Source organism: Geotrypetes seraphini, chromosome 5 (genome assembly GCF_902459505.1).
Source record: "Geotrypetes seraphini chromosome 5, aGeoSer1.1, whole genome shotgun sequence".
NCBI classification, from domain to species: domain Eukaryota; kingdom Metazoa; phylum Chordata; class Amphibia; order Gymnophiona; family Dermophiidae; genus Geotrypetes; species Geotrypetes seraphini.
This window is the reverse complement of record NC_047088.1, coordinates 207,509,901-207,530,198: the sequence shown is the minus strand read 5'-3', so window position 1 is coordinate 207,530,198 and position 20,298 is coordinate 207,509,901. Positions and strand designations below refer to the sequence as shown.

Here is a 20,298-nt window from a genome sequence, read left to right as displayed (position 1 = left end):
CATTTACCAACTAAAGCAACTACAAGCCTAGAAGTCTTTCCTTTTGATCTCTTATGTATCATGAATATACACAGCAGCCAAGTTCCTTAACAGATAAGCATTGGATTATATTTGAAAATTTGCATTGCTTTCTGGAAAAGCTTCTCAATTCTTTTGGCACAGAAATTATATCCATAATGTGGACTTAAAGCAGCTTTCCAGTGTGTTCCTCCTTCCTCACACTGGTGCCAAGCTGATCAAAATATCCATAGACAAATCAGTGGCATGGCCGGCTTTCTCATATAGCAATCCCATGTGATCCCATAGGCAGCCTCAGTGAGACTGAGGCTGTTCAGCAGGCACTAGGCATTGAGTCTTTGTGCAGAGCGGAGCTCTTGTCATTGAACAATAAAACATATGGTAGGAGAATAAAACCTAGTGCTGGGAAATGTTAAAAAGATTCTGCTGGAAGACAGTGCCGTCAGCGAATACGCCACACGTTACAAAATGATCATCAGTTTAAATCAGGTCCCAATTAAAAGTTACACACGCAAAGAGTGCATGGACCGAGAAGCAGCTTTTTGAGCAGGTCAGTTATTTTGTGGATTATTTGTGCATGTAAAACTTTGACGTGAATCTAGTCGATCTGGTGGCGTTTTTCAGGGCAGTGCTCTTTTGTTGACTAATGCGCATCAATTAATTGTGTATATTGAAGCCAATATCTTGAAATGATGATTCACATTCGTATTGGATAGCTGTGCTGTTTTTCGACTCTCTGTTTGTCACCAGAAAGTTAATCCATGCTAAATGAGGTGGTGAGAAAGTAGCATCAGAATTAAATAGCATCACCAACACTGGCATAATTTTACTAAGCATGGTGCGATATTATATGTTTAAAACTGTTTTATGTTGGATAAGTCCAAATTCATGCAAATATTGGTTATTGCAGAATAATTATAAGTAATGGATATTTATTGATCAATTATATATAGCTGTACAGTAGATAGATATAAAGATATAATATGTAATACAATTTAATTATTCCAGATAAAAAGAGGTGATAGATATATTGTTGATAGCATAATTATTATTGTGATTCCCACCCACCACACATATGCCAGTGTTACACATGACTACATATGTTGCACTATTATGTATTATGAAGTGCTATTGGTTTGGGTCATTCATATAAAAATTTGAAGCTTACGGTAACTATGAACACAAAGACAAGAAAAGGCAATAACGAGCCACTCAGAACCTCACAAAGTGTAATGTATGTCTGCCTTTCTGCAGACACAGGAACAACAAAAGAGAGGAGAGAAAAAAAAAAACAGTCTGTTGAACATTATTGCATAGAAATCCTGCAGCCAAACAAAGCAGACCTGATGATTTCTGGGCTCCATCTTTAGGTTTTTATTTTATTTATTTAAAAGATTTCTTAACTGCGTATAACTAGGCGGTTTTACAAAAAAAAAAAATAAAAAAAAACCAATCATATAAAAATAAGAAACAATAATTGGGAAGTTAAACTCTGATTGGGGTAGGGTTAACCCTTCCTTGGACACTGGGAAACTAGCTCATTGGGGCCCCCTTCTGTAAAACAAATGCATTTTAAACCTTTCACAAATGGGGCCTTCCATGGTTCTGACTGCAGAAAAGGAAGCAGCAGGTACTGGTTGATAGCTTCTATCCAGACAATGCACAGGGGGTTAGGGAAGACCAACAGACCTCTGCAAGTAACCCCCCCCCCTACCACCGTTATTTTACCTATCAGTAGATTAATTACTATGGAATCATTGATCAGCACATCTGAGAGGGCTCCTCCTAAACATTTGACCCTTAGCCTGTGCTTAGTTTGCCAGTGACTTAATCCTGCTCTGATGAGGAGGATGCCTGTGTATACAAACATAAAGAGGAAATAGCCAGCTAATACTGCAGGTCTTTAGTCCAGTAGAAGACTATCTGTGCACATTATTTTATGGTGCGTATCTGTGTTTTATAGCAGTATTGTTTATTGCTTAGGACCCCAGAAGGTTGTTCCGACAACCGAAACACAGCCCATGTTGGGTCTATGTTATAATCTGGTAGTTTTGCACCCAGTTTTAATAAAGGTGTTGTCAAGATCATCGGTTCCACTTGTTGTTTTTTTTTTTTTTGTTGTTGTTGTTGTTGTTTCCTGCCTGGTTGTGTTCTGTGGAACGTTTCTGGTGGACTTTTTTTTGCTTATCCCTGCGAAAGATCTAACTAGGGCCAATGACTGGCCTTTCAGTCTTCTGCTTTACATACTGATTTATTTAAAATCCAAACTGACTGGAAATATTTTGATATGGTATTTTCATAGGACATTGCTTAAACAAAAGAATTAGACTTGTGCCATTTTCTCGCTTTAACACTTTTTTGGGGTATGTGTGCGTGCGAAATCTGGATTAAGGTGCACCTCATTTATGTTTTTAAATACAGCAGGGTTTCTCCCATGTTCATTCGTTTCAAATTTTCTCATCACGTCTCCAAACAGCAAAAAACATAAGCCAGATCATACTGTAAAATGAAAACAGCTTGTACACAGTCAAAATGTTTTAAAATGCCATTAACACTGTCAGATGCCAAGGTTTCAGATGAAGTCAGTTTGACATTTATTCCAGAAAAATTAAGCTACCAATGCTTTGCATGCATTTAAATGAGTATTTTTTTAAATGCAAAAAATGGGAATCAGCTCCTAAGGCAGGATTTTTTTTTTTTTTTGCCCTGGGTTTTTAAAATGAATGAGAATTAAAACTCTCACCATGTGCCTTGCCTTTAATGGCCACAATGTATTCCAGATCAGCCTGGCTTTTTAAGTTCCCCAGTGATTCAGGTATTCTGGCGGAAGAGCAGAGCTACAATTTCTTACCCAGCATTCCCTCTCAGCGCTGGCAGGCCTTCACGAGCCTTATGCAAATGAGACAAGCACAGTAGCTCTGACTGCAGACACAAGAGAGGGAGTTCAAAGGTTGCAGGGCTGGTGGAAGGCTGTAACAGTTGACTGGAAAAAAGAAAAAAAAAAAAAAAAATACCGGCTTCAGCAGGCACTTGCTTTTATGAGATGGATTAAACTCTTGTTGATTAAAGATTCCGTAGACCTTCCACATCCCCGTGTGAACAGTAAAGGATTACTATATGCTGGTAGGCTGAACGAAGAATATGACTTTTGCTTCTACAGATGTATCGATTCGGTTGTTTGATCCATTATTTAATAACTGATGAATGAGTTCCATGGAGCATTCTTTTGAGTTGTTACCATGTGCTGCTCGCTATGCCATTTCTGTTTTAAAAATTGTGCAGCCCTAGCATGCATTCCCTGTTTTCCCTGGCCACAAAGGAAATGTTCAGAATGTGCAGTTCTCTGGAAAGTACAGAAATTGCAGTACCTTTCTGTCTTGTATTTTGAGCACTCCAACTGAGGCAAGTATCTTAAACATCCAGCTTTTAAATTAGACGTCTTTCAGTGTTCAGTTCCTCTAGATTTGCTTTAAGATTTGATTCATATTAGGTAGGGGGTTTGTTTTGAGACAAGAAAAATAAATTGTTCTCTTTAAATTGTGAGAAGGACCAGAAAGGAAACATAGAAACATTTTTTTAAGCACATCTATTTGTAGCAACATTATTCTGCCATTTATTGTTATTTTTTTACTTTGCTTGTTTGTAGATTTTCTGTATACTCTACTTGGCATGTAATCATGCAGTTTGGACAAAAGCATCTTTACAAGCTCTCAATTTTTCTCCTTTAAGCTAATTTGTCTGTTAGTTGGTTTCCGGTTTGTTTTGTTGACACCAAGTTGTCTTGAACTTAAGCTAAACTGATTATGTCTAACCCCCCCCCCCCCCCTTTATTTGGCTTTTGTTCAAGTGTAATCTTTTGCTTTTTTTTTTTTAACCGTATGATAACTCATGCTCTGAATTATTAGCTATTGCTCAGAACAATGTTTGATTATGTGCTTTAAAGTACACTTTAAAACATGAGGTGAGATAGGTGGGCATGAGAATCATTGGGATATTTGAGAATTAACCATAAAAGCAGATTTGTACAAACTGTGAATGTGCATCCTGCTAATATAAATATTGTACTTAATTGGAGGCTATTTTTATTTTGAAAAGTAGACTGTGCCCTTGTAGCTCTAAAGTAAAGCACTGATATATTAATTATTGCTGGACCTGGAACACAATTCGAGTTTCATCAAATGGGCAGAATAATAAGCTTGACAGATTTTAATTTTTTCCAGTGAGTTTGCATGAAGCTCTTATTTTTACGTGCATACTGGAGAGGTAAAATTGTTTGCTTTTTCTACTGTAGTGATAAAGGGGCGGCTAGATAAATTCTCACTATTATAACCAATTTGTGCCAGTGTGGCACGTGTCCTTTCATTTCTGGAAATGGGAGGCAGGCGATCCATTGAAAATAAGAGCGAGACATCTCGTCATCTTGTGTTCTCTGGAGCCGAGTCTGTGTGCTGCATTCTATCCCCTGGTGCTCAGTTTAAAGAAACAGAGATTTTAGCAGATCCAGTGGATTGCCACAACAAATAGGAGCAGCAGATTGCTTTCTTTGGGGGACATCGCCAAGATTGATTAGTCTAATGAGCAGGTGTTTTAGCCTGCAGGTATGTGTACATGCTAACCCTCTAACACCACAATTACAGCTAATTCACTAAAATAACATCTCTATAGTTCTGTTTAACAACAAATAAATGGAAAAAACATAGTACAGAGTTTCAGCTCCAAACAGCTGACAGGCTGGAGAGGAATAGGAAACCAGATCTGTGACTTTATTATTATTATTATTAATAAAGATTTCAACATTTCAGTAATTCCAAAATTAAATAGTTTGATTAGGCAAATATACTGCAGAAACATCTGTACCATTTCTCAGCTTTGGCCCTGTGTTCTGGAAGATATGGATCTTAGGAGAGAGCTGGCTGTGCCAAATTATTTTTCCCACAGATCCATCTGATTTACTAGGTAGACATCTTCTGTACTTGCTCCCTTAAGCTACAAACTTAGATTAGTTTTGGAGTTTTAGCAGGTGAAATTCCAGTTCCCCTTGTTCCCTGCACCCCTTGTGGAGCAGGCATCCTTCTGCTGGAGCACATAGATCAAGCTGAAGTGAGACAGCTGTAATCTAATCCCAAAAAAGGGAAGCATTTGTAAGATACTTTTTATTGACTTTAAAGAATATCCTGCATTTTCTTTTCAAATCAGTTAGATACACTTTGATTTCAATTAGACACAGTTTAATCTGTAAGGTATTAAATATGTTTTTGTGGCAACACTTAACGGTGGAAAGATGGTGATACTATTCATATGGATTTACAGTAGTTTGTGATTTACACTGGAGGTTCTCTTTTGGGTAACTGCTATCGGTGAAACAGAGATAATCTGATTTCACAGAATTTTATTTATTTATTCAATTTTCTATACCTTTCTCCCAGAATGGTTTACATGAATTTATTCAGGTACTCAAGCATTTTTCCCTGTCTGTCCCAGTGGGCTCACAATCTATGTATGTGGGGCAATGGAGGGGATTAAGTGACTTGCCCAGGGTCAAAAGGAACAGTTTGGGTGTGAAACGTTCAAGATAATGAAGGGAATAGACTTACGGCCTCTTTTACAAAGCCATGCGGCAACAGCCCCGAAGCCCTTTAAATGTCTATGGACTTCGGGGCCGTTAGCGCAGCACAGCTGCTAGTGCGGCTTTGTAAAAGAGGTCGTTAGTATATAAAGACAGGTTTTCACCCTCTCCAAGGAAGGGAGAACAAGAAAGCACTCTCTAAAGTTAAAAGGGGATAGATTCCAGAGTGGTGGAAAGCTGGAACGCTCTTCTGGAGTCTGTCATAGGGGAAGACACTCTCCAGGGATTCAAGACAAAGTTGGACAAGTTCCTGCTGAAGAAGAACATACGCAGGTAAGGCTAGACTCAGTTAGGGCACTGGTCTTTGACCTAAGGGATGCCGCAGGAGCAGACTGCTGGGAACGATGGACCACTGGTCTGACCCAGCAGCGGCAATTCTTATATTCTTATGAATCAACAACCTTTAGGGTGCTAAGGCTGTAGCTTTAACCCTGCACCACTCTAGAAATCAAAATGTAGTAAAAGTGAGCACAATATAGGGCAAACAAGTCATTGTGTCATCACTGACGAGGTTGGCTCTTAGGCATTGGTGGAATGAGGCATTGTGATGTCACAAAACCAGCTCTGGGTTATCAAAGGCTGAAGCTTTTCACACTATTTATTTATTTAATTTTCTATACTGTTTTCCCAGGGGAGCTCAGAACGCTTTACATGAATTTATTCAGGTACTCAAAACATTTTTCCCTGTCTGTCCCGATAGGCTATCTTATATACTTGGGGCAATGGAGGGATTAAGGCCCAAATTCTGTAAGCAGCGCGTAATGTTAGGCACTTATTATGGAGGCGCCCATCTAGATAGACACCTATCTAAATTGAATAAGAATCTCCATTAAGCTTTTTAATCAGCAATAATTGAAACTTAGGTGCCTAACAAGAAAGAGTGATTCTGTAATATGGTGCCTCTAAAAATTTAGGCAGCCTTCAAAAAAACAGGTGCTATGCATATTAGGCGTGGGCGTGGCTTTGTGTTAGGCGCCTTGTTACAGAATCGCTGCTCTTAAGCGCTTGCATGGGCGCCTAACTTTTAGTTGTGACTAGAGCTGGCCTATTTATTGGATGCCTTCAAAATAGGTGCTCAAATAGGTGCCGCTCAGCACGTTTCACTAAACAGCATCCAATTATACTTGAATCATGCTGAACAGTGCCTATCATGGTGCCTAACTTTTGGGCGCTTCTTATAGAATTTAACCACTAGGCCATTCCTCCATATTCTTTATTGTGAATATTTGGCTGGCTGGTTGTATCTCCAGAACTGAGAACCAGGGGAGCCAGTTGTCAAGTCCCACATCTCCCATTAAGGCTTCTTTAGGCAAGTCACTTCACTCTCCATTGTTCAAATACAACTTAGTTTGTGATATCCCTGGGGAGGAGGAAATAGGTATTTCTTGTAAATGTAACTCCCCTTGAGCTTGGATTTGAAAAAGGCAAATAATTACATTCAGAAATCCAAATGAATATGCATAAGATATATTTATATGCAGTGAGGCAATGCATACAAGTCCATTTCAGGCAAATTAATTTTGGATATCCTGAAAACCTGACTCGGGAATACCTTGAGAACTGGATTGTAAGCCATTGCTTTATAGGATCTCACTGAAGACATATTTTTTTAAAATGTTCATTCCATTGAGTTTATTTTGTAGAGGTTAATATAATCCATATTTTGTACATAATCATTCTCTTGTACCTTTATGTAATTTTTAAATTTTATTAATTCAGTTAAGTTTTTTATCGGCTATTTATTGAATTTGTACTACCAACCGTATTCCATTTTTTACAAACTTTTAGGATGCTGTAAGTTTCTTGCCTAGTGTTGTATTATTCAAATTTGTGTTATTTCCATTTTTTAACATTGCTGTTTAATTTAGTACTTCCAATGCCCTGTGCATTATTGTTATGAACCGCCATGAATTGATAGTTTGGCGATATATAAAAATAAACTATTATTTTAATTATTATTGGGGTTTTTTTTTAAAATTTCTTTATTCATTTTAAAGCCATGTTAAGTGCTGGATTTAATACACAATAAATAAGCAATGTAAGCAAGTCACTCGACAAAATCGCAACAGTAACAAAGACTTGCACTAGGTTTGAAGTGTTAGTTTGTACCCTCAGATACCTGTGCTGTTCAATCAACCAGTGATTTAATAACAGCTTGTTACAGGTGTGAGGATATCATTCATCGGGTACAAACTTTTTAATATGTTCATGCTATGTGCACTATAAATCAAATTTAAATATAAATATAAAGTGCTACAGTGAAAAATACATTCCAACCCCGCCCTCCCATCCACCCACCCTTTGACGTGTATGACCAAAGGGCATAATCACTAATCACTCTAATCATTATTCTTATAAAATAGTGTGATATAGGGCAGTGCTTCTCAATTCTCTCTTGGAGGCACACCTAGCCAGTTAGATTAATTGTTTTACTATAACATATGTGATATATCAAATAAATGAAACCTGTAATCTGAGTGCTGGAGTAGCATCAGAGCATTTAGGCCCAAATTCTGTAACCAGCCCCTAAAGTTAGGCACCTATTTTGGAGGTGCCCGTCTAGATAGGCGCCTATCTAAATTGAATAACAAGCTCAATTAAGCTTTTTAATCAGCACTGATTGAAACATAGGCGCCTATCAAGGTGCGATTCTGAGACAAGGTGCCTCTAAAAATGTAGGCAGCCTTCAAACAAATAGGCGCTATGCATGTTAGGTGTGGGCGTGGCTACGTGTTAGGCGCCTTCTTACAGAATCACTGCTCTTAAGCGTGCTTAAGCGCTCAGCCTGGCGCCTAACTTTTAGTTGTGCCTAGAGCTGGCCTACTTCTTGGGCGCCTCCAAAATAGGTTCTGCTCAGCATGATTCATTAAATAGCACCCAATTTTACTTGAATCATGCTGCACATTGTCTAATTAGACGCCTAACTTTTGGGCGCTTCTTATAGAATTTGGCCTTTACGGGCCGTGATAGAAACCTCTACCGTGGATTAGTAAAAGAGGGCCTTAGGCAGGCAATGCAGGATTTTTACCACCCTAGCTCCTTTTTTAACCTGCCTAACGTGAAATACTCACATTAGTTCCTTAAATCAGGTTAGTAAAAGGGCCCTTAGATGTATCTTCAGGAAAGGTTGAGAAACACTGATTTAGGGTTCTACATATACAAATGTGCTATATGTATGTCGTTAATGAATCAATTAATTAATTAAAATATTTATAATCCACTCCATCTACAACTCTGAACAAAGTACAAAAATGTATGTTACGCTATGCTTTAGTGATCTTGTTATAATATATATTTGATTTTTAGTGATCTTGTTATAATATATATTTGATTCTCTTTTGTAGAAAGCTTATCTTGGTGCTTTCCAAAGGCTTAGACTATAGGCATATCAAATCCTAAGAAACATCCTGTTCAGTGTAAGAAAATAACAGTGTTCTAATTCATGCTTACTCTTTCCTCAGAAGCAGCAAAAAGAAACTGAATAGGGGGAAAAAAAAAAATCAAAGCCAGACAGAGGTACCTGAAAATAGATCTTTCAGAGACATGTTTTTAATGTGGCACACAGTATATCATGCATTTTTCCCAGAAGGGCTCTATGAGGAAATGTTATTTGATAATGGGCTGATGGAGTAAGGCACTTATAGGTTGGCAAGCTCTCCTACCTGACTTGGCTTCTCTTTGTTTCCATGCACCACCGAACATTTAACAGACATGGAGAACAAGTCTAGAGAGGGAGAGAGATAAAAATGCACAGTATGCATCAGAAGATAACCGTTAGTGTCCAATTTTTCAACTGGCTGCCTAGACGTTAGATGTGTAAGGGCTTGATTTACTAAGTATTTTCCCCTTAGACACAGAATGGGAGAAAAACCACCAAATCAGGCCAGAAATGTCCTAAATTTAGGACAAAGATGAGCACTGAGCGCTAGTTTACACACCAGTGTGTTTGCAAATTGTGTGCCACAGCACGTGAGATTCTAGGTGTGCTGCAAAAGAGACGAGTCAGTCACTACCAGCACTGAAACTTCTCCTTTCTGCCCCCTCCCCCCCCCCCCCCCCCCCGATGATGGAGGGATTTCAGGAACCCAGCAGTTTGTCTGGGTTTTGGAAGCCCCCCCCCCTCCCCGAGCTCAGGGCCTTGTCTACAGGGCCTCTGAGCATGCATGGATGTCGACATGATGACCTCACACATATGCGTATGATGTAACCAGTCGACGTTCGCACATGCTCAGAAGCTCACGGCCCCAAGTTTAGTGCGCCGCAGTGGAAAAAATTTGCGAGAAACTGCTATAAACAGTGCTCCAAACTGGATCCAAGTTTTATTTAAAATTTGATATACCATTTTAAAAGTTGTCTAAGCGGTGATGTCATTATAGAATAGTGCATAGTGCTGGGATCCATGTCCAACTTTGGGCATGAGGATTTATACCAACTGATACCTGGTATAAATCCTCTTATGTAAATTAGGCATGGATCTCTCAAATTCTATAATAGCGAATGCTTCTTTAGTGATCACCCATGACCTGCCCATGCCCCTCCCCTAGCCACACCTCCTTTTTAGCTGTGTGCTAAAAGGTTTATGTGTACATCTTTATATACAGTAATAGCACCTAGCAAGATGCACACATAAATCCAAATTGTTGCCAATTAGTATTAATAATTTATTGTTCACACCCAACTAGTGGCACCAATTGGCTTGATATTCAATTAAATTGAATGAACAAGTTTCAAGTTTATTTAGGCTTGAAATGTCACTTAAAAACCATGATATGATAAAAAAGATATGATACAAAAGGAAGACGGGCAGGGTTACATTGATTCTTAAAATAAAAATTTGATGGGGTAGGGATAATACAAAAGGACATGTGGTATAACTGAAATCAAGCTCCAGGTCTATACCCCAAAAGCATCTTTAAAAAGAAAGGTTTTAAGGTTTGCTTTGAATTTAGCAGTGTTAGTTTCTTGTCTTCTGTGCGATGGGAGTGAGTTCCACATTGTAGGATCTACCACCGAAAAGATTGCTTTAAGGGTCATATCGTAAACTAACTGACGTGCCTAGATTTGCATGCACAACTTTGAGCTGGATTCACTAAGTCCACCGATTGTGTTTGCAATCGTGTATCAACCCGATTTTCCTCCGACCCGATTCACTAACCTCTGCCGATCATCCTCCAATCCAATCTGCGCATGCAAATGAGGGGGAACGGCATCCAAAGTAGGAAGGACGCGATTCACAAAACAAGTTCAGGAACAACAACTGGGCTGGCCAATCCAAAAACAAGCGACTGCTGAGGACCATTCGCATGTGCAAAAACCCTGCTCTTTACCCCGATTCTACTTCTCCTGCTCTCTGCCCTGATTCTCCTACTCTTGCCGCCTTGCTCTCTGCCCCGACTCTTTGGTTTTAACCTGCAGTTCACCCCCGCTTTCAACCCGCAGATTAAAACCACGGGCTCGCAAAAGTTTCCAGCTCTGTATTTTTTATTTTTTTTTTAATTCTTTATTCATTTTTATAACTTACATCAAGTGTAACAAAAAGTAACATCATTTTAACTTAAATATATCACTTGAAATTCTATAATTAATCATACTCAATATATTTTATCCCATTCCCTCCCAACTTTTCAATATATCATAACACATATATCATATAATAAAGGCTTTCCTTTCATTCAAAGCACCTAGTGAAAATGCAAAAAATTACCCCCTCCCCATTATTTCATTTGAACTAACCAGGGCAATGATATTTATTCATTGTAATAATTTGTTAATGGCCCCCACACATCTTGAAATTTATTAAGATTTCCTTTCTGAAGAGCTAATGTTCTTTCCATTTTATAAATATGATGCACTGAATTCCACCAAAAACTATAATTTAATCTACTCCAATTTTTTCAATTGCATGTTATTTGTTGTATGGCATCTCCTGTTAAAATAAGTAAGAGTTTATTATTTTTGGAAGATATTTGGTTCTTAGCCCTCATAGACATGCCAAATAATACTGTATCATACGATAATGCCACATAATGTTCTAACAAACTATAAATTTGGCCCCAAATTGATTTCCAGAAAGCCACAATAAATGGACAATAGAACAATAAATGATCTAAAGTCCCTGCTTCAAGATGACAATGCCAACATCTATCCGACATAGAGCAATCTAATTTTTTTAAATGAACAGGGGTCCAGAATGCTCTATGTAACAGGAAAAACCATGTTTGTCTCAGATGCAGACATCGTACATCTCATCCTCCAAGACCAAATTCATGGCCATTGAGACGCAGTAATTTGATGCTTAATCTCAATGCTCCAAATGTCCCAGAGACCAGTCTTTGGTTTTTTTATTCATAAATCCAGATTATAATTTGTACCACTGAGCGGCCTGGTGTCCCAGGAAATCCACCTGAAAGCATAAGAACTCTAAACTATATTGATTATTAAGATTTTTCCATTCAGGGAACCCCACCTGAATGGCCTGCTTCAGTTGCATCCATCTAAAATTTTGTGATTTATTAAGGCCATATTTATGTTGCAACTGTGAAAACTCAAGCAGTTTACCATTAGAAATAACATCTTCTAATACACGTATTCCTGCAATCATCCAACGCTTCCAGATGATCATCTACAGGCAAAAAAGATGGTCTGCACATGCATTAGGATCGCTCTCCAGCGATCTGTGCGTTCGGTATGGGGCATGCCTCCAATCGCCCCCATTTGCATGAGGACACGTTGAGAATTCATTGGCCTGCCATAGATCGTATTCTGCAAAAAGCGCATTGCAAGCCCATGGTTTTAACCCGACAGTGCCCCCTCCATGCACCAAAATGCCACCATTGCAGCTGCCATCGGGCCCGGTTCCTCTGAAAAAACCCTCAAAACTCAGCAATCCCTGACACTGCCTACCCTCCCCCTCCCCGCATGCAAATGAATATGGCAGGAGAGATGCCAACTCCCTCCTGCCATCTCAAACCAGCCATGGGCCATGCCAGGCCCGGCCTGACTCACCCCCCTCCCCATACCTTAAAAAAGTTGGGAGCAGGAGGGGTGCTCAGTCCCTCCTGCTCCAGGCCTCCTCCTCCTCTGAACTGCAGCCTTAGGCCCTGCCTTAGTGCATCATGTGATGCACAGGGAGGGGGCTGAGGTGCCTGAGCCAAACAGGGCCTTAGGCCCCTCCCCATGCATCATATGATGCACTGGGGCGGTACCTAAGGTCTGCATTGCGTCACAGGCCGGTCAGAAGAGAGGAGCAGGAGGACTTTGCGGTTCCTCCTGCTCCCAAAAACTGGGGGCCTACTGAGCAGGAGGGACTGAGCACCCCTCCTGCTCCCAATGTTTATAGGTGAGGGGGACAGGGCCGAGGCATTTGCCAGCGTCGCCATGATGGCAGGAGGGGAATCGGCATCCCTCCTTCCATAATTTTGCGGTGTGGCGGGCAACGTCGGGGGGGCATTTTGGGGGATTCGGGGGGGGGGGGGCAGGGGACTTTTTTATGCTTCAAGATAGATTTGTTAGGACATCAGACTGCCCGGTGGTATAAATTAATATCTGATTTCTTGAATAAAAAAAAAAAAATGGTCTTAGAGACATTTGGAGCATTGAGATTAAGCATCTCGATGGCCACAAATTTGGACTTGGAGGATGAGATGTACAGCGTCAGCATCTATGAAACAAACATGGTTTTTTCTATTACATAGATCTTTTTGGACCCCTGTTAAGTTACACAAGTTAGTTCTAAATCTAATAGATGCTGGCACTGTCATCTGGATATAGGGACACTGGATCATCTGTTCTGTTGTCCTTTGATACTTAACTTTTGGAGGTCAATATGGGGTAAGATTAACAACATATTGGAATCATCAATTCCACTGATGTATGAGGCAGTCATATGTGGAACGTTATTACATTTTAAACCCCCCTATGTTAAACCCCCCTATAGATCGATATACGTAAATGCCGTCTTTTTCTTGTCATGCCTGGGATAGCCATGCAGATGGTAACCCAAAATTGGAAGAACTACGACTGCCTAAATTTCCCTTTCTGGTGAGCAAATCTGTGCTCCAGCTATAGATATGAAAAATGAATGCCGATTGTTTGGGGCACAGTCATTTATTTAAGCTTGTTTGGGGGCTGTTGACATCATATATCATTTCATTATAGTAGGTCTTTAATTATGAGTCAGTTTTTGTTTATTTTCATACACATCCAGGAAAGGGTGGGTGGGGGGGCTATTTCTGTCCTAATTTTGACTTTGAGTATGTCCTTCTGGGGTGAGAGGAGGGTGGAAAGATATTATTAATCTGAATAGGGTAAGGTTATTGGGAAAATCCATGCTTCTGTGTTTTATTGAATAATCATTGGGTGGGTGGGAGAAAATGGATGGTTATGCATATTTGTAAGTTGAATGTGATTTTATTAACTTATTATATGATATATATTTGTGTATTGCACTTTTGAACATAAGAATTGCCACTACTGGGTCAGACCAGTGGTCCATCATGCCCAACAGTCTGCTCACGTGGCGGCCCTCTGGTCAAAGACCAGCGCCATAATTGACACTAGCCTTCCCAGCGTATGTCCTTGTTCAGCAGGAACTTGTCTAACTTAGTCTTGAATCCCTGGAGGGTGTGTTCCCCTATGACAGACTCCGGAAGAGCGTTCCAGTTTTTCACCATTCTCTGGGTGAAGAAGAACTTCCTTATGTTTGTATGAAATCAATTGGCTGTGGTTGGAAAATCAATAAAAAAAATTTTTAATCGGGCAGTTATTTTGCGTGTTTAATAAATGCAAAATATCTGCCCAATTAAAAATCAAAATCAAAAACAACAGCAGAAGCCCTGACAGCAGTCACAGGAGGCTGCTTCTCTGTGCAAATCATTTGCATGCAAAAAAAGGTAGTAAATCAATCTCTGTTTCAAAATTGGCCAGTAATCGGCCAACAGCAATTGAATTGCTACCTTTAGTGAATATGGGGCCTAAGGCCCCAAAGTACACCCTAAACTAGACCTGGAGGACAATAGCACTTACACAATAAATTTTACGCCCAGTTTTATGCTTAGCGTGAAAAGTTGCATGCACAAGTTATAGGATATGATCCGTTACATAAATTAATTTAATCACAAATTGATCATTAGTGTTAATGAGCAATACTCTGCTTCGCTTGGGCTTAATTGGTGCTAATTGGCACCAATTAGCAATTAACATAACAACTAACATCTCTGGATCAGACTTTCGGTCCATCAAGTTCAGCGATCCGCACACGCGGAGTCCCAGCCAGGTGTACACCTGGCGTAATTTTAGTCACCCATATCCCTCTATGCCTCTCGTAAGGAGATGTGCATCCAGTTTGCTTTTAAATCCTAGAATGGTGGATTCCGCAATAACCTCCTCTGGGAGAGCATTCCAGGTGTCTACCACTCATTGCGTGAAGCAGAACTTCCTGATATTTTTCCTGGACTTGTCCCCCCTTAGCTTCAGTCCAAGTCCTCTTGCCGTGTCACATTGAACATTGTAAATAATTTTTTTTCCTGCTCTATTTTGTCGATTCCTTTCAGTATTTTGAAAGTCTCGATCATATCCCCTTGCAGTCTCTTTTTCTCAAGGGAGAACAATCCCAGTCTCTTAAGTCGTTCCTCGTATTCCAAGTTCTCCATACCTTTTATTAGCTTCGTTGCTATTCTCTGCACCCTCTCCAGCAGTTTTATATCCTTCTTTAGGTTGGGAGACCAATGTTGGACACAGTATTCCAAGTGTGGTCTGACCATTGCCCTATAAAGCGGCATTATAACTTTCTCCGATCTACTCGCGATTCCTTTCTTTATCATGCCTAACATTCTATTTGCTTTCTTTGCCGCTGCCGCACATTGTGCCGACGTTTTCAGGGTCCTATCTATCAGTACACTCAGGTCCTTTTCTTGTTCGCTCTTACCCAGAGTTGCACCTGACATTCTATACTCGTGTTCCTTGTTCTTTCTGCCTAAATGCATTACTTTGCACTTTTCCACATTAAACTTCATCTGCCATTTCTCCGCCCATTTCTCTAACTGGCACAAGTCACTCTGGAGTTCCTCGCTATCCTTCTGCGATCTGATTGCCCGGCATAGCTTTGTGTTGTCTGCAAACTTGATGATCTCACTGGATGTTCTTTCTTCTAGGTCATTGATGAAAATATTAAATAAGATGGGCCCAAGTACCGAGCCCTGGGGCACACCGCTAGTCACTTTCTCCCAGTCTGAGAACTTCCCATTTATGCCCACTCTCTGCTTTCTGTTCTCCAACCATTTGCCTATCCATCTTAGTATATCTCCTTCTATTCCATGGCTTTGTAGTTTCCTGAGAAGTCTTTCATGTGGAACCTTGTCGAACGCTTTCTGGAAGTCCAAGTATATTATGTCCACCGGTTCTCCACTATCAATTTGTTTGTTCACGGTCTCAAAAAATTGCTCTTAGTCAGTATTCTATTTATTTATTTATTTAATCATTTATATTCTGCATATCCTACAATTCTATGCGGATTACAAATTATTCAGGTACTCAAGCTTTTTCCCCTAACTGTCCTGGTGGGCTCCCACTCTATCTAATGTACCTGGGCAGTGGGTATAATATATGTGTGTGCAAATTCTACCATGCGCAAATACTAGGGGGTTTAGCTATGAGAAGGGTATGACCAGGACAGGGAGGGTCTTGGAGTTACACATGCATTTTATACAATACTAGCATTTATGTCCCTAAATGAATAGTTAGGTGCGAGCACTTACACCAGCCTTTCACATGGCATAAGTGCTCATGCCAAAAGTTAGGCGCATAAATGAGGACTTAGTACTCTATAATTGCAAATTGCAGGCTGAATTGCCATTATAGAATCCATGCTTAATGCACTGTATCCCATCACTGAACTTTAGGTGTCCTTTATTACCACTGCTATTTATCATTTTTAAAGTGCTGAAAGGCGTACACAGCACTGTACATGTGCATTTAACGTACTAGATGGTCCCTGCTCAGAAGAGCTTACAATCTAATTTAGACAGATAAACAGGACATATAGGGGTTGGGGAGTTTCTTTCAGAGAAAATGGTAAGATGGACATAGATATCTTATGGTAAGCGGGAGTTGGGAGTTAAAAGCTACCTTGAAAAAGTGAGCTTTTAGCTTGGATTTGAATACTGCTAGAGATGGAGCTTGACGTAATGACTCAGACAGTCTGTTCCAGGCAATCGGCACAGCAAGATAGACGGGATGGATTCTGGAGTTGGCAGTGATGGAGAAGGGTATAGATAGGAAGGACTTACCGATGAATGGAGTTCATGAAGCCACCCCAGTGTGTATATATGCATGTATATGAAAAGTTATCAGAAATTAGGAATTAGTAGGCACAAGAAAATAATGTGGTTTGCTGACCTCCCTGCACTATTTATCAGGTGCTCATTAAAATTAACACTTGCCTCAGACAAGTTATTAACTTTTTAGCCTGCATGCTGTTTCATGGGCTCATCTATCAGAAGACAACAGGCCTTTCAGATGGAGGAGATGTGCGAGAGATGACACTGTAAAAGTTTAATCACAGGTTCTTGAGCTATATAACATATCCTCTCGAACTCCATTACAAAGAAATAGCTCTTCGCAACCTTTCTCAACATAAATCCACATTTATTGATACCATTTTGTTTAGAAAGATGTTGTTGTTGTAACACGTGACAAGAGGTTGTTAAAACATTGTTTACACCCCATAAGGTTCAATGGTTGTATTGTTTCCAACGGATTCCTATAGAGCAGTGGTCTCAAACTCAAACCCTTTGCAGGGCCACATTTTGGATTTGTAGGTACTTGGAGGGCCTCATAAATAATAGTGAATGTCTTATTAAAGAAATTACAATTTTGCATGAGGTAAAACTCTTTATAGTTTATAAATCTTTCCTTTTGGCTAAGTTTTAATAATAATATTGTAATTTATAGCTAAAGAGACATATGATCAAGAAACTGTATATTTTACTTTTGTGATTATGATAAACATACCGAGGACCTCAAAATAGTACCTGGCAGGCCGCATGTGGCCCCCGGGCTGCGAGTTTGAGACCACTGCTATAGAATGATGTAATTATGATGGTCATTGCTGCTCTTTGTTGTGGGCGATTCATTCAAAATCCATTACAGGAATTCTAAGCCTTGAACCAGAACAGTAGAAGCAAAATGGTTTGATTTGTACCACAGCAGGTACTTCTTCTCCTCTGTAGTTTTTAAATATACTCACTGAGAATGACATTCATTTTTCAGGAAGGTCAATGCGTGTGTACAACCTTGACTTATAGTAAGTATTATCAAAACAAGAAGTGCAGGGGGCTACTAGTGGAACAGAAGAGGTGAAGGCTAAGGTCAAAGGAAGCCAGTCTCATTGAAGGACCTTACACGGCCTGTGTTTCAATGGATTCTTATACAACTTGGAGACATAAGTGCTTAAAAGGAATTGTATATAAAAGATTGTTTACTATTTCTTTTTCTTATCAAGCTGCCTCTGTATGATCAATCTTGCCAATTCAAATACAACCTGTATTTGAATAATAATAATTTTTTTTAAAAAAGCGCTTAAAGTTTTTTGTTTCAGAAATTTAATCTTCATAGTCAATAATGGGATGTCATTACTTATGCATATTTTATTTACTTGATTTATTTTTTTATGTAATCTGCTATGAACTATTTGTTGGTAATGGTGAAATATAAATGATTTAACTGTAATTGTCAACAATTCTTTTTATTTGACTACTGGATTATTTCCAGAGTGCTTCCAAGCCCTCTAGGCGGAATTCTACGGTGTTAGAGCCTTTACCAGGGCTGCCAGATCCATGTACCACATCTGGCTTTATTCTCAGGCATTTGGCTTTCAGTCCCATTCATCCCATACTTATCTGTTACCAACTGGCTTGTGCTCCCAGATCTCAAAATTCTAGTTGTTATTGTTTCAAGTTTATTATAAATTTGATTAATCGCTTATTCAAAATTCTAAGCGATGTACACATCAATAAAATTACAAAATTTTAGGGGATAACAAAACAAACGAAAAACCAAACCTTGCAGAACATATTGAAGACTAATCTTACAAACATATTTAAAACAAGAGGAGAGAGTGGGAAAAGAAATACAAATTGTTGATAGTAGATAAGACAATTATGGGAAAAAACAATAGGAAGGGAGAGAGCAGTGTGCTACAGGGAAGTTATAGAATGGACTTGAAATGAGACTCCTAGACAAGCTTTCTAATTATCAAATGCATCCTTAAAAAGAAAGCTTTTTAATTTGCTCTTAAATTTATCCAAATTGTGTTCTTCCCTTAAATAAATAGGGAGGGAATTCCATGTTTGAGGGGCTGTGACAGAAAAAATGACTTGCCGCTATGTGTTAATAATTTTAAGTGAGGGAATAACTAATAAATGTGTGTGTATGTTTGTATGGGGGGGTTATATACAATTTTTGTTATTTCTTATGTCTTATAATATTAACTTCTCAATCTTATTGGTGATTATTATTTATTGTTTTATATTCTTCTGCCTTTTCTATGTCCTGTTGGTCTTGCTAACATTACTACTGTTAGTTGCTTTATATTGGTTCGTAAAGCATTTAGCTGTGTTCATGGAAAAGCAGGGAAGTCTAGCGCACAGATAAACCCAGCTAAAACTAAACTGGTGCTAAGACTTGCTCTTGCCCCAATTCTGTATCAATTCTTGCCCCAATTCTGTATCTTGCCCCAGTTACTGATCAGTTGCCAGTGCCCTCCAGCATTAAGGCTGATAGATTTTCCTCCCTGCCATCCATAGAATGGGTATTTCAGGACTGACTGAAGCACCAATGTCTTCCTCCCTGACTCTCCTGGCTAGATGTTATATTACATTACATTACATTACATTAGTGACTTCTATTCCGCCTGTACCTTGCAGTTCTAAGCGGATATGAGGGTAAAGGTCAGTCATCCAAGATATGTGTGGCACAGCTTCAAAAACAATGTCATTTTTTTTCTTTGATTCCTCTATTCTTTCATCCTCCTCCATCTCCTCCACCTCATTGGAAGACCAGGATTTCTCTCTTCTGGTAGGCTCTTGCTTCTTTTTCTAGGCTCCAGAAGTTCACTCAGATCTGGTAAAGCTCTTTATGTCAGCCTTCTGATGAAATCTGTAAGAAAACCCCAACAGAACAGTGTTTCACAAATTGAGGTCAGGGTAAACAGTCATAGATTTGATATATTGTCTTTCTCTGGTACAACTAAAGTGGTTTATTTTTATCATTTGCAGGTACCTTGATCCTGATTTTCAAACAGCAATTGATTCACTATCAAGTTTGCATGCAAATCATGTGCAGGCAAACTTACCAACTCAATTGCTCAGTGAGCGATTGAGTCGGTGCAGAGCCCTGACAATAGTGACCGGAGAAGCAGCCTTGTGTCACAGCTGTCAGGGCTTCTTCGGGAGGGGGGGGGGAATTTCTTGTTTGTTTTTTTAAATGATGCAAATATTTTGCATGTATTACACATGCAAAATATCTGCCCAATTTAAAAAAAATGAAAAGCCCCCCTGACAAAGAGCCCCTCTCTCCCTCCCCAAATTAAAAAAATGACACCAGATGCTCTCCCCAACGCTCCCCCCTCCCGCAAATATGGCAGGAGGGATGCCCAC

General features: G+C 39.5%; 1 protein-coding gene across 2 annotated transcripts in view; it reads left to right on the top strand.

Annotated features, from left to right (window-relative positions):
- CSRNP3 (cysteine and serine rich nuclear protein 3) overlaps positions 1 to 20,298 on the top strand; it is a 140,749-nt gene that overhangs the window by 56,481 nt on the left and 63,970 nt on the right. Inside the window, exon 1 of one of the 2 annotated variants that reach the window (XM_033944199.1) lies at positions 3,036 to 3,141. The exons of the other annotated variant lie outside the window; for it this stretch is intronic. Coding sequence (XP_033800090.1) covers positions 3,057 to 3,141 — 85 coding nt within the window. The 5' untranslated portion in view covers positions 3,036 to 3,056. Of the gene's footprint in view, positions 1 to 3,035; positions 3,142 to 20,298 lie in introns of those variants that run through there. 2 annotated transcript variants of the gene reach the window in all.